Consider the following 14,432-nt stretch of genomic DNA (forward strand, 5'->3'; position numbering starts at 1 on the left):
CTTCTGTTCCTCACTCTCGTTATTTCACTCTTCAACGCTTTGCCCCCATTCTCTCATCTCTGTCTCTCTCGCTGCTCCTGTCTGTCTCTGCGCTACATTGGGCAGACCATGATAACTGGAAAGAGAGCAAGAATGGTTGAGTTAAGGTGGTGGGAGATCAGATGTCCCGGTGTGTGTTTCTACACTTTAAGATTAAAAAGATGGTTCACTGGAACACACACATATACGTGTTTGTTTTACTAGTCTTGTGTAGACTCACAATTCAGTCAATTTCAAAAATTCCACTAATCCTAAGCGTAACCTTAACCCAAAAACATATCAACCCTAAAATCCATATCCACAACTCATAACTACGACATGTAATTCTAACCCTAAACCCGTCAAAACATCTAGAAATAGCACTTGAATTTGTGAGGAACATAAGTTCCTTAGTGTATTTGGGATTCATGGTAATAGTTAAAAAAAATACACGTGTGTACACACACTAACTAGAACTTTCTGAGGCAAGCCTCGAAAAATGTGTGCTTTTGGGAGGGTTTGCAACTTGCGTGACTTTGCAACATATGTGCAATATTGAGGCAGTGTTGGTGTAACAAGGCCTTTAGTGGTCTCTGATGATTGTTTGCATGTGACGGAATGTATTTTTCCTGACTATTTGAAGCATGTGCGTGTGTTTGTTCGAGTGTGTGTGCATCGGTGAGTGTGGGAGGTGGGTTTGTGTGCCTGAACGTGTGTGTATGACAACTATCCCCTGGATTAGGAATAATGCTCTGATCCAGGCCAAAGTAGGCCAATACACCAGTGTCCCCCCATGAGTGGCACCATGTTAACAGCCTGACTCTTTGTGTCACCCACTGTCAGTAGGAATAATATCTGCCAGCCTTTCTCAGCTCAAGCTTTTCTACCCAGCGGCCTGGTAAACTGAAGGATAGGCGCGTTAAAGCTTTCACGTGAGAATACTGGACAATGTGAATGTACTTGAAATAGCATGTTCTAAACTCAACTCTACCTTGCATTAAGTCATTGTATGGCCTTCGAAGTGCGCATGTGTGTGTCCTCTGTCGGCCCTGCGACTCACTCACCCGGTCGTTGCCCTACACTTTAACACCAAGCAACTTAAAGCAGCAGAGTGTGCCACACATCCTCAGATCTGTGAAGAGCTGATTAGGCTGTGATGGATGATGGGAAGAGATGTCAGTGTCAGCATATGTCCAGTAAGGACAGGGGCATTTAACATGGGGGTCAGACAGACGTGTGGGAGATAGCATGATGTGTGTACAGTGTTAAGAGTGGATCAGAGATTAGAGGGAGCATGGATATTGGATGGTTACATGGATGAGATGGATAGAGGGATTCTGACTTGCTGTCTGAAGATGCAAGTGGGTCAAAGGGTCTCAATTTCTCATAATTCCAAATATTTTCCCACTGATGGCTATTCCGCAGTTTAGGAATGCCTGTTAATTCCTTCTGAATTGTAAATAAAGGCCTTTCAATTCTGAAGCCTTGTGCTCATGACACATCTAGCAAAATATAATTGTACTTCTTGAATACTTCAATAAGGTTTCCATTGTTAACTATTAATGCTAATCCTAAAGAAGACGGATTAGTTTGGTGATGAGCATTGTAACATTGACCATGTTGATGAGAAAGAGGTTCCGTCTGCCCCCTGTGTGTTCAAGTATCCCATTGTGCCGGAATGCCCGAGAGCAGGGTACAAAGCTATTAGTGTTTAGCATTGATGTGCGTCCATCCGCAAGTAATGGGATCTGACTAGCGTTAGCTTAGCGTTAGCTTAACGGTGCATCCATCTGTAAATAATGAGGTCCCGGTTAGCGTTAGCTTAGCTTTAGCTTAGCAGTGCGTCCATCCGCAAGTAATGGGCCCCGACTAGCGCTGAGAAGCACCCACCCTTATTGCGCTCTATGGGAAGGCTGTCTCTGACCCATTAAGTAGCGAATCCAGCGGCTAGTCCATGTGTTAGTAATGACCTGAGCATAAAAGGAGGCCTCTATTTGATTAATTCCTCCCTCATGTGTTTCTAACAAATTAACTCTGATTAACTTTGAGCTAGCCAAACCCAGCAGGCTGTGCTAAGGGCAGGGTGAGTGTGCACACTAATTGGACAAACATCGGTATTGGCGTTGGAAGTAATGCGCATCACATCGCACGTTAGCGGATCATTGGATACTGGCCGGTGAACTGAAGCTCAAGAAGAGAAAGTATTTACCACTGCAAGCATCCTCCCAAATCACATGTCCCAGACTAGATACATCTTCATCTGAAACAATTGAAAGCAAAAGTTTAAACATTTTAAAAGCCTAAACAGTATCTTGTTCAGATTCTGAACAGTTGTTCGTGGTCACCTGGTCAACCCCAATTCCAAGATTGTAAATCATAGTTCATAGAGGTCAAGATATTGCGATGTGCATATTCTGGTTGGTCTTATAACCAAATCAGATAATAATCAATGAATGAGTTGATTCATCATTCATAGTCAATGTAATTTCTCACAAAATACTCTTGTTTATTGCAAATGTTAAAATTCGATGAATTCATTAATGTTTTAGCCGCTACACTGCGATTAGTGTCCTCACCTCAGGACAGCCCGTTTTAAGTAATGCTGTTTGGAAGCTGCCCACCCTTCTCTGTATCATCACTGCTAGCGAGGCTGGCCAGGGCTCAAAACTGGCACTGGCCTCATTTCTCTGGTTGTCCAAAAATCATGACACAAACACACAGATGACACATGTACACACACACACACACACATACAAAACCCTTCCAATGACAGATCACACACAGATCAGGAAAAGAATCATCTCCCCTAATTTCTCGTTCCCTGCATCTGCACATGCACACACATTTGTGCATAGACACACACACACATACAAAGAGGTTGGCACAAACTCAACTCTTCCACACACACACACACACACACACACACCTCTCCAAGGATGGCTGTAACAATTTACTTATAGGCCGAAAACCTTTGGTTTTTGACACTACTAGCTAGCTTTCAACACTTTACCTTCTGTGTTAACACAGCTTCCACTTTTAACCCAAACTGTGCCCTGGCCTTCTGATATCTTATTGAAGGATCAAACATCGATATAACACACACACACCAGTATCAAAGTTTGCCATCCTCAGAACTCGAAAGTGGTTGGCGACCGTCATCATGCTGACTTTGTAAGCCACACCATCTGCCATGTAGTTCCTACTGTATGCATTGCAAAGCCACACACACACACACAAAGATTGGAACACTCTAATTCCATCTAAATCTCTATCTCAGTGGATCTCCACTTTTGTTGTATGCTCTCTCTCTCGCCTACTTAATCCACTATAGCTGGTACTGTATGTGGGTAAGACATGGACCTGAGAGAACGGGGTCTGTTCCTCCAGTAATGGAACATTGTTGTCCTGGGGGAGAAAACAGGAGAGGGGGGAAGGAATGAGCTTAAAAGAGCTTCAAGACAGTGAAAGTGCAGTACTGTGTACACACAGTATATACTATTAAACCCACACGAGAGAGAGAGAGAGAGAGAGAGAGAGAGAGAGAGAGAGAGAGAGAGAGAGAGAGAGAGAGAGAAGAGTGACAAAAGAGAGAGAGAAAGAGTGACAAAAGAGAGAGAGAAAGAGTGACAAAAGAGAGGAGAAAGAGAAGGAAGCACCGGAAGGATGAAGAGAGACAGAGATTGGATAAGAGAGAGATAGAGATTGGACAAGAAAGAGACGTAGTTTTGGCAGCAAAGAGTATTTAGGCAAAGTGGTGAGTGAAGTTTATTTAAAAGTGTTTAGAAAGAAGGAAGGGAAAGAAATTGGGAGATGGGCGAGAGAGAGAGGTAATATCCATGTAGCCATTTTAGCTTGGCACTACCAGCTTTACACTTTTCATTTGTTTTGTGGGTGAGAGATTAACGAGAGGATTAAGGCAGCGATTCCCGCTCCTCATTCTCTCTCCATCTCTCTCTCACTCTATCTCTCTCTCCCACCCACATCGCCCTTGCTGCTGGTTCATGTAGAGGAGGGCCTTCCAGGAGCATATGAGAGTCAGAGCAGGTGAGGTGAGAGGGCTGGGTGCCCTCTGTGCATGTTAGGTACCGTTTCCTCTTGGTCCTCACCCTGTTTCTCTCTTTCTCTACTTCCTCTTTCCCTCTCTCTCTCTCTCTCTCTCTCTCTCTCTCTCTCTCTCTGTCTCTCTCTCTCTCTCTCTCTCTCTCTCTCTCTCTCTCTCTCTCTCTCTCTGTACTTTCTCTTTTTCTCTGCTTACCTTCTCTCTCACCAAACATCTTATTCTCTTTCTTCCTCTGTCTGTCTGTCTCTCTCTCTTTCTCTCCCTCTCTCCCTTCCTCCCTCCCTCCTTTAAAAAACGGCAAAAAGCAATTTCTCTCCCTTTGTCGTGGCGGTTGGCGGTAAGCCCCTAAGTAGGGATTTTCTCGTCGGGCCGGAATGCCATTAGCCAAGCTCTCGGTGACGTTCCGTGACTGACGTGCAGAATCTTTTGATGTCATGATTTTACAATCCCGCCGTGGAGCCGGTTATGATATTGGTGGCGTTGGTAGAACCCGGGGCTTTAGTGGTCATGTCAGGAGTAATACTTCATAAATCCTTTATGGTGGAGAGAGAGAAAGAGGGAGGGAGGAAGAGATAAAGAATATTAAGCTCCTTTGCTGATATGAGTACAGAAAGGAAACATGATGGAACACAGTCCTACATGTACATATAAATAAGCCACACACACACATGCAATGCCCACATGCGTACAAACACACACACGTTTACACACACATGGGGAAAAGTTCGGAAAATGCCACCACAAGTTCAAACCTACAAATGTTCTTCCTCAGTCTCTCTTCCTCTCTACCTCTCTTTCTCATACACAAACACACACACACACACACACACAGGTACAGTACAGACACCCCTCTCTCTGTCTTTCTCTCTCTCACACACGCTCTGTTTCTGTCTTTCTCTCTCTCTTCCTCTTGATATACTCTCCTTTTCTCTTTGTTCACTCACACTCACACACACATAATAAAGCGTGCACTTCTCACAAATGGGGATTTCATACAGCCCGTATTATATCCGATTTATACAGTATATGTGAAAACCTTTCGTTCAGATATTACTTTCTGACACCTTAATCAAGAGGAGATAAGCAGTGTTCGATCACAGCAGGATGCACGTGTGGCTGCTTCTGTGGAAGGAAAGACTTTGGCACGACACTCACGTCTTCTTATGAACACGCCTAGTTACAGTACACAGACACGCACGCCCTGTCTGTCTCTTTGGCTGGAAGCGCCTGCTAAATGAACGAGTTACATTGTACACACCCTTACACATACACACAATCACACAGATCATGATTTTTGTCACCTCCTTCCCCTAGCACCACCCAGGTTCACAAGAACCCCAGAAGACCAGACGGGGGTGCAGGGCGGCGTGGCCTCCTTTGTCTGCCAGGCCACAGGTGACCCCCAGCCCAAGATCGTCTGGAACAAGAAGGGCAAGAAAGTCAGCAACCAGAGATTTGAGGTGAAGCACCAGTCTGTCCTGTTGATTTACTTGGTTTTAACCTCGCAGATGTAACTATGCTGCATTCAAGGAACTCAAACCGTATTTTGCAAGTATTTCTCAAAGTGTAGCCCAGAATAGATCAGCAAAAGTATCAAACTCTGCAATGACGTCTTTTATATCTTCAAAAAAATACCTCCAGGCCACAAGCGATGAGACTTCACTCTGAAATCATGATATGATGCTATCAGCGTATATCATATCTGCTGATAGTATGCTGTCTGGGAAGCAGCTGATATTGCACGAGGCAGCCATATTAGTTTTGAGGGGATCGTGACTTTTCATTTAGACTCTCATCTCTCAGGAGCTTTACCCATGAGCACCAAAGGCTCCAATTTTGACCAATGAGAATGGGTTAAGAGCTGCCCCAAGATCAGTCTCCTCCTTTTAATAATTCTACTTCCTCTAGAGTTTGGAAAGGTCACTTCCTGCTTGAGATTAAAAACTCCCCAGGGGATGTTTGGGTCAGAGTTTATTAGATACACATCTTGAAACGATGGAAACGATCATGAGGTATTGGTGTATCATTGGTATAGATATTTGTACACAATCGTCACATCATAGAGATTGATATTTGAGGACTCAGAGGCCTCTTCGCAGACTCAGTACAGCCAGACACAGAACAGTGCACACATATGGCATACTGATAACAATGAGAATAATAATTTCACCTTTTTTTATACAGCACCTTTCTCACGCCCAAGGATGTTTTAAAGAGATTTTATAGAGAATTAAAATATAAAATAATGGCTGTTTTTCCTGACCTTTGCCCTCACTGCTACCTGTGTGTCTCCTGTCCCAGGTGATTGACTTTGACGACGGGTCTGGCTCGGTTCTAAGGATCCAGCCCTTACGGACGCCGAGAGACGAAGCCATCTACGAGTGTCACGCGTCCAATACAGCCGGGGAGATCACCACCTCCACCAGACTCAATGTCCTACGAGGTAGGTGGACACACACACACACACACATCCAGGTCTTACAATGAAGATGTTTCTCTGTCTTCATTCCCTCGTTAAGATCAGCCTCCAGCCTGTGATCAAGCAAGCTCATCTTAACTATGAGTACCCATCTCCTTATCCCAGAGTGACGTTAGCATTAGCTTCAGTCCATTAATAGTAACAGTCGTGTTAGCCTTAGTCTCAGTCCATTAATAGTCACAGTGGTTTTAGCATTAGCTACAGTCCATTAATAGGGGAGGGAGTGATGTTAGCGTTAGCCCTGGTCATTTAGGATAGAGAAGAGTGTTAGCGTTAGCTTGCATCCATTAAGAGACCCAGAGATAGAGGCTAACGTGTATGTCTCACTCGCCTTAGTGAGTGAACCTGCTGAACTGTGAATAATCACACAGCTTGGCTTGGCACGCTCTGGGGGCAAGCAGGCACACATATACACACACACACATACATACACACAAACTTTTTATCTCTTATGCCCTCAGCGTTTCTCAATAATTTACAACATCAGACCACTTTTTTGTATCCTCATTGCATCTCTGGCCCATCTGGAGCTGTCTCACAAACAACTTTGGAGCGTGTATTACTCTGTGTGTGTGTGTGTGTGTGTGTGTGTGTGTGTGTGTGTGTGTGTGTGTGTGTGCGTATGCTTGTGTGCGTGCATGCGTGTAACCGTGTCTTTATACTAACTTCACGTTCTATAAACACTGCAAAATACACACAATTTTTCACACGGTTAAATGAAAAGAGTTTTGCTTGTACATTTGGGCGTCTTGTAAAGATGAATGTGAGACATTCGACTTCCAATCTCCTCTTGATCTGCAAACACATGCGCACATGCACACCCACAGCTCTTTAGCCCAGCCAGAGAGACAGGCTTTATGGAACGATTAGCCTCGTTCCTGGCTCAAAGGGCCCATTGTGGAGCTGTGAGAGAAGCCACCTGGGACTGGCTAATTGGCTGTAATTGATTCCCCGTCTAAATGCCAGTCATGTCCTCTCTCCCTCTCCTCCAGCCTCTATAGAGACAGAGAGCCCTGATGACAGAGCCACTGTGTGCTAAGGAGTATGAATGGAGCTCTTGTTTATCTGCTGAAGGGATGAGTTCAAGTACATGTTTGGGGAGGACTGGGCTCAAAGTCCTCACGTGTCTCCTGTGGGGATGATGCAGCCTATCATCCTGACTGCATGACAGCGAGACTGGTTTGAAGACAAAGCGATCCTGTGCCATAAGCATGAGCAGGAGTGTTCCAGAACACCTTGACAGTTACACACATACAGGTTGAAGACCGATTTCACACATACTGTGATGTGTGTGTGTTGTGTGTGTGTGTTGTGTGTGTCTGCGGTGTAGAATTTCAGCTCAGCTGTGACTGGAGGGGGTTCTTAACAGCGTTTAGCAGCTTTGTCGTACACACCCTCCCTGGTGTGAGTTACACCTGTCCCCCATGATGGATGGGACCCGTAGGGCCCTGTGTGTGTGTGTGTGTGTGTGTGTGTGTGTGTGTGTGCGTGAGTGCGCGTGCGTGCGTGCGTGCAAAAGAGACATAGAGTCATAGAGTCATAGAGAGAAAGAGCACTCTTTTGCCACCCACTTGCAGTACTTCCAAGTGTGTTTGTGTAGTATGCTCCATTCTCTCCATCCTCTACCTCCCTTCACACAGCCCAGGTAGATGAAATTGAATGCATAACTCCTGTCTGTAAGTAGCTGCCTTTGAAGTCAACCTATTCATCATGCAGAGCGAGAATTGTTAAATAGCCCGCCCAACTTTCAGCCCATGTCACAGTTTTTCTTTTCATTTGGTTTCATTCTTCTATCTTCCTCTATTGTGTGTCTCTTTGGCATCCTACTGTATCTCTCTCTCTCTGTCTCTCTTTCTGTCTGTGCCACATTAGTCTTGTCACTTAACATTAGCATAAAGGTTTGGTATATGTGGACGAGGAAGTTGATATAAAGTACAATTGTGAAAATCCCAAATACACACACATACACACACCCATTTGACTCCTTGTCCTAATGGTTTATTATTTCCATGTTTCTATTTCCTCCGTGTCGCAATTGATTGTAACCGGAGCTGTTAAAAGGCCACACACACACACACACCTAGCTCGCCGGTTTAAGCTCGATCAGCTACCGCCCAAATTAGCATTTCCTCGGTGCCCGTTTCCCGTTAATGAGGACTGTGTGGCCGGTAGACAGAGGCGGGACAGGGCCCTAAGGATTCAAAGTAATGAAGGGAGGAAGGATTTATCTGGTAATAATGACACATAGACACACACACACACAATCACAAAATCCTACACACGCACACACTGTACACAACAAACAAACAAACAAACTGTACACAAAACCACATGCACACACACCTCCTGCCCATGTATCTTTATTTTTACACTTTACCTTTACCTTCTGTTTGGTTGTCTATGTAATGATTCCAGTACATGCTACTTCCCACATGTTATGATTGATACAATGAGGAATGAGTTTCTCCATTTGGCTCTTCCAGAGGACTTGATTCCCCTCCCCAGCAAAATAACTGAATCATGTGCAATATGACTCCTCTATTTGACTTTTAACGAAAACTAGTGGTTCTCTAGCAAAAGCAGCGAATCACATGTAAAATGACTCCTTTATCTGACTCTTCCAGAGGACCAGCTCCCGTCAGGCTTCCCTACCATCGACATGGGTCCCCAGCTGAAGGTGGTGGAGCGATCTCGGACCGCCACTATGCTGTGTGCCGCCAGTGGCAACCCCGACCCAGAAATCACCTGGTTCAAGGACTTCCTCCCAGTCAATACTACCAACAACAACGGACGCATTAAGCAGCTTCGCTCAGGTAATGCCTCCGCTTCACAAGTAAACCCCTTTTTTACCCCTGTAACAAATCTTTCTTTCTCCCTCCGTCCTCTTGATGCTTTTGACGTTTCCAGCACCGTCCTTGCCTTCTTTCTCTGTTTTCTTTTTTGCGGTAACGTGCTTTTCTCCTCAGCTCCTCCGCTCAATGCTCATGTGCAGCGGTTGCCAGGTTATTTTACCCTCTTTTGAGATGAAACCTTTCTGCTATTCAACCCCTGGAGGAGGGGGGGGGGGTTCCTGAAACCTCACCACCATGTTACCCCCCGGTACAGACAAGTACTAGTCAAGCAACAAATAACAACAAGGCAACAATCCCTCCAAAAACTGAAAAAGAAAGCATTCCCCATGTTCTGCTGTAGTCATATATATTTGAAACATGTTTAGTGTGTGCGTGCTGGGGGGGGGGGGGGGGGTTGTCCTCTAGATGGTGGTGAGACGTATAGAGAACCTCCCTCCAATGGCAGCCCCCACTTCTGTGAGTTAAGGTCAGAATTATTCTGACCTCTGTGGAGAATCTAGTGGACTTCCCTGGGTCTTTAAGCTTCACATGAGTTCTCCATCCGTTTGCAGTGTCACACTGTGTTAACGCATCTTGGGATGCTACATTTAGCTTCAGACTCAAAAAGCACCAAACCAGGCAACCATAATTAGCGATCTTTAAATAGACTGACGTAAACAGAAAGTCAAAATGAAAGATGAATAGAAGATATATCTCTAATTGGATATATTTTTGGGTCCATCGAGACCAGAAAGGGAATTTAATCCACAGTAGAGTGGGGGCTCTACAGGTTCCCTTCTCTGTGGCCAAGACTCCTTACTCCTTCAGCTTCCTGCCCCTGGGTCCCACCCAGATCCAGTATACCTGCTTGTGATTGGACTACACTTCCCAACCCCTGCTTAATTCTCTCTCTCTCTCTACCTGGCTCCACCCTTAAATGTCTCATAATCCAGGCTCCCCGGAAGATAATTAAAAAAACATTTGATTGTTTTAGAGTATTCAAGATCTCTCTAGTCTTGACTTGTCCTTTCCTACTCTATTAAGTGAACTTTTAGAAATAACACATGTAGACTTTCTGTTTCAATTTTTTTTCGCTTTTTGATTGTGGCTCATCTTAGTCTTCCTTTAACCTATTGAAGTGTGCGTGCCCAAGGTTTCCTTTCTTTGAATCGACTCTGCGTGTGTGTGCTTGGGTGTTCTGAGCCAATTGTAATGCACTGTTTGTGCTGTCTCTTCTCTCTTTGTGTCTTTAACTACAGAGTCCTTTGGTAAGTGCTTGAGCTCTGAGTCCCCAACTCCTTCCCTTTCTCTGTTTCTCACTTTCCGCACTCACTGCTGACTACCTCACTGACACTGTTTGGGCATGTCTCATCCTAATGATCCAAGTGGTCACACACACACACACACATACTGTGTACCACATGCGTGTGAAGGTACAAATACACAGGTACAGACTAAATATTTATACATGTAATGTTTATAGAATAGAATTTGAAATTCTCAAGCACACATACACACACACCCTCTCAGCTGTGCACCAACACCTTGCCTCTAACTTCTTCTCCTCAGTTTCACCCATGCTATCTACTCCTGCCCTCCTTGGTCACTTACTCACTCAATCACTCACTTAATCTCTCTCTCCCTCCGTCCCTCACTTACTCTCTCACTCGTATTTCCCGGTCAATACCTCATCTGCTGAGGGTGACTGTCTTTAGTTCCCCTTGGCAGGCCCTGGCTTGGAAAATCAATGGCAACAAGCTTCCCAGCCTTCACTTTCCCAGACATACACTGTGTTCTGGTATATGGACTTGCATACTACAAAGCAGAACCGCTGTCCTATGTGGAAAGAAGCCAATTTGTCACTGTTGCATTGTAGATTTCACAGAGTAGTAAGTATGTAGTATGCAAGTGTGTATATTAGGACACAGCCACATTCCCACAAGTCTTGAGGCCTAGTTCACTAAGCACCTGTTTCCCCTATGGACTCGCCACACCCAATACTGTACTATTGTACCTGCTTCTATCTATTTATCTATTTTTATTTCTTTCTTGGCTCCTACTGTCCTGCTTCAGGCATATAACTCAAGTTAATTACTTTTTAGCTTGTTTCTCTCACTCCCCCCGAATCTCTCTCTCTTTTGTCTCCAATTAGATTCTTCTCCTATACAAGTCCCCTCTCATTTTCTTTCCTCCCTGCCTCTTTTCCTCACTTACGTCCAAATACTAACAATTTCTTCTTCTTCTTCTCTAATCTCGTCTGCATTCATTGCCCAATCAGGTGGCACGCCTATACGAGGTAAGGCTTCCGGGAAGACACGCACGAACACACACACACGCACCACCAACCTTACTTACACACAGGCCTAGTTCCATTTCCGCTCTTAGTCCCACACTTCTTATGGATATGAAAGCATAGGATTAGTATCAACCAAAATGGGACCAAAATGGGGCTTAATATTCACACCTATTCCATTCTTTCAGATCTGTTCAGAAAGGTTCAGGGTTGAAGGGGGTGAGATCACGTATTTTGAACTGGGCAAGCCGTTCGTTTTACTTTCTTGTGGCCTCCTCGCCTTCAAACTTCCTCTTTTTTCCCTCTGCATAATTTAATATTGTCCATCATTGTGCTGCCGTGACGGACAGTAATCCATATCTTCCATGTCTTTGTGCAGTATAATCTATCCTCTCTGTCTCTCTTCAACCCCCATTCCATCCTACTCTCCGTATTAGGCCTTTATGTCAAGTAGCTTACTGGTTTTAAATTGCAAACTGTTCATTTCTAGACGTCATAAAATATGTAGGTATTAGATTATGGCACTCAGGAATTTATATTTTTTAATTTTTTAATAAAATATATAATATGTATCTTCTTTTTTTCTACTATTTTTTGGGGTCTTGACCTCGTTTTGACTCTGCCCCACCTCCTGCCCCCCCCCTCCTGCCCCTGTTCATATCTGTCCAATCAAGCCTCTCGGTCTTGTTTACCTCCCAGCTGTTCTGTGCTCTTCTCTAAAAGTCCAGATGGTGAAGATTCAAACCGACACATGCACACGCATACACACTTTTTTTTTTTTACCAATCAAATGTTCAATGTCACTCTCTCTTCTTTATGTCTTCCATTGCTGTCAAAAAGCCCCAAACAACCACTTTTTTGATAAAGTTTTTTATGGGTGCTTTTTTCGCTTCACCACCCTTATCCTCTCCTCGCCTTCTCTTTGGTCTACTGCTTTAGCAGGAAGCAACTTGTTGACTTTTTTGCCAATTTTTCTTTTTTCAGGGAGAAAGACAACGTGAATATCAGTCTGTTTCCGAGGTCTTGTTGGTTTTGTCCCTCCGCTGAGCTGATTGGAGAATGGTTGATGTCTTAACCTCTTTTTCATTGGTTATGGGCTTTGTGACATCACTCTCCTGATCCCATTGGTGGATTCTAAGGGGGTTGGGGGTTATCTTGTTGTCATGGTTATGGTTGGGTCATTTTTGATCCCCAAAACTTGAACATATTTTTTCCATTCTTGAGTTTTCTTAAAGTATCGTAAGTGGAAGGTGTAACATTTTTGTTCTTTATGTGTTTAAGCATCGCACAAAATTTTCTTCATACTTTTCATTTTCTTTTGTCATGAAGACAACTTTTGTATGTATTTTCATACTATGATTGCCAGTAGAAATGTCTGGCGTCCTTTAAGCCAGCATTACCCCACCAAACCTCTTTCAGCTAAAATACCTTAAGCCTAACACCATATATTCTACCAAAAATAGTTTCACCCATTGCTCAATTGAATTATGCACTGTAAATAGAACTTCTATATTTTTCACCTTCCTGTAAATGTGCTTTAACCTCTCTCTCTCTCTCTCTCTCTCTCTCTTTCTTGTTCTTCCTCGTTCCTCCACTCTTCCTCATCAGGTGCATTGCAGATTGAACTGAGTGAGGAGTCAGACCAAGGGAAGTACGAGTGCGTTGCTACCAACAGTGATGGGACGCGGTACTCCACTCCAGCTAATCTCTACGTCAGAGGTGAGGAGGGTTCAATGGCAAACCTGGCAACCCATTTTGTAGGGACGACAACCTGAACCGGCAACTTGAGATCTACACAATTAATGCAATACAATGAATATAATATAAAATACATTACATGAACATCTAAAACTTGTTTTAAAGAAACATATAGTGCAATATTTGATGACTTTTTACATTTCCGAGGGCTAGGACCTTTCATCCATATAACTGCTCTCAGTGCCCTTCTTTACTAAGACTTAACATTTTTGAAATGAGACACACAGCTGTCTCTTTAAGACTTGTGTTTCTCCTCAATTCTGAAAGACATTTGGGTTCCTGAGGGCTCCTGTCTACTGCACTCACTCGCACACACACTCTAGAAAGCGTAGCTCATACGCACTCACACACACCCGCTCAAAACAAGGACAACTCATACATACACATAGACACAGGCCCTCTGAGAGAGATCAGATCCTTAGGCTCTTAACTGGCTTGTCTGCCCTGCTGTAACATAAAACAGCCTTGCATCTTTTTTGACAGTTACAAAACACTTCCAGGGTGAAATCACACATACACATAATGTCAATGCATTAAACACTCACACACAAAAATGTGAAAAGACAAAACAAGGCACATTCTGCTTCTCTTTTCGCAGTCTCCCTCTTTCTCTCCTCTCTCTCTATCTCTCTCTCAACAAGCTCTCTCACACACACAGATCAGAGTGTATAAAGCCTGTGAAGGACAGACAGACAGTTATAGTCCATGATCCACAATAGACAGACAGCTGCAGGACTTCTTTCTCATCTTTGGACTGACACTTTGACTCTGTCCCCCTTTTTCCTCCCCCTCTCTCGCTCCTACTTTAATCTTTGCCGTGCCCTCTTTTCTTCTCCTTCTCTTCTCTCGCTACACTTGTTCCTACCTTGCTCCAGAGCTGAGAGAAGGTGGGTATCTTCAGAGTGGCTTCCCTTTTCTCCTCATAAAACCTCTTCTCCTACATTTTCTCCGGAAGCTTCCTATCGTGTGCGTGTGCCTGCATGCTAGTGTGCT

The 14,432-nt window shown here is 44.1% G+C and overlaps 1 protein-coding gene across 10 annotated transcripts in view; it reads left to right on the top strand.

Moving 5' to 3' along the window:
• The window catches only part of ptprdb (protein tyrosine phosphatase receptor type Db), a 55,058-nt gene that overhangs the window by 16,231 nt on the left and 24,395 nt on the right, over positions 1–14,432 (top strand). For 4 of the 10 annotated variants that reach the window (XM_062477572.1, XM_062477576.1, XM_062477578.1 and 1 more), the window contains exons 3-7: positions 5,393–5,538; positions 6,380–6,521; positions 9,182–9,370; positions 11,667–11,684; positions 13,290–13,389. In XM_062477572.1, coding sequence (XP_062333556.1) covers positions 5,393–5,538; positions 6,380–6,521; positions 9,182–9,370; positions 11,667–11,684; positions 13,290–13,389 — 595 coding nt within the window. Of the gene's footprint in view, positions 1–5,392; positions 5,539–6,379; positions 6,522–9,181; positions 9,371–11,666; positions 11,685–13,289; positions 13,401–14,432 lie in introns of all 10 variants that reach the window. The other 6 variants (XM_062477575.1, XM_062477577.1, XM_062477581.1 and 3 more) reach the window with 3 other exon arrangements.

This window comes from Osmerus eperlanus, chromosome 14 (assembly GCF_963692335.1).
Source record: "Osmerus eperlanus chromosome 14, fOsmEpe2.1, whole genome shotgun sequence".
Taxonomy (NCBI): domain Eukaryota; kingdom Metazoa; phylum Chordata; class Actinopteri; order Osmeriformes; family Osmeridae; genus Osmerus; species Osmerus eperlanus.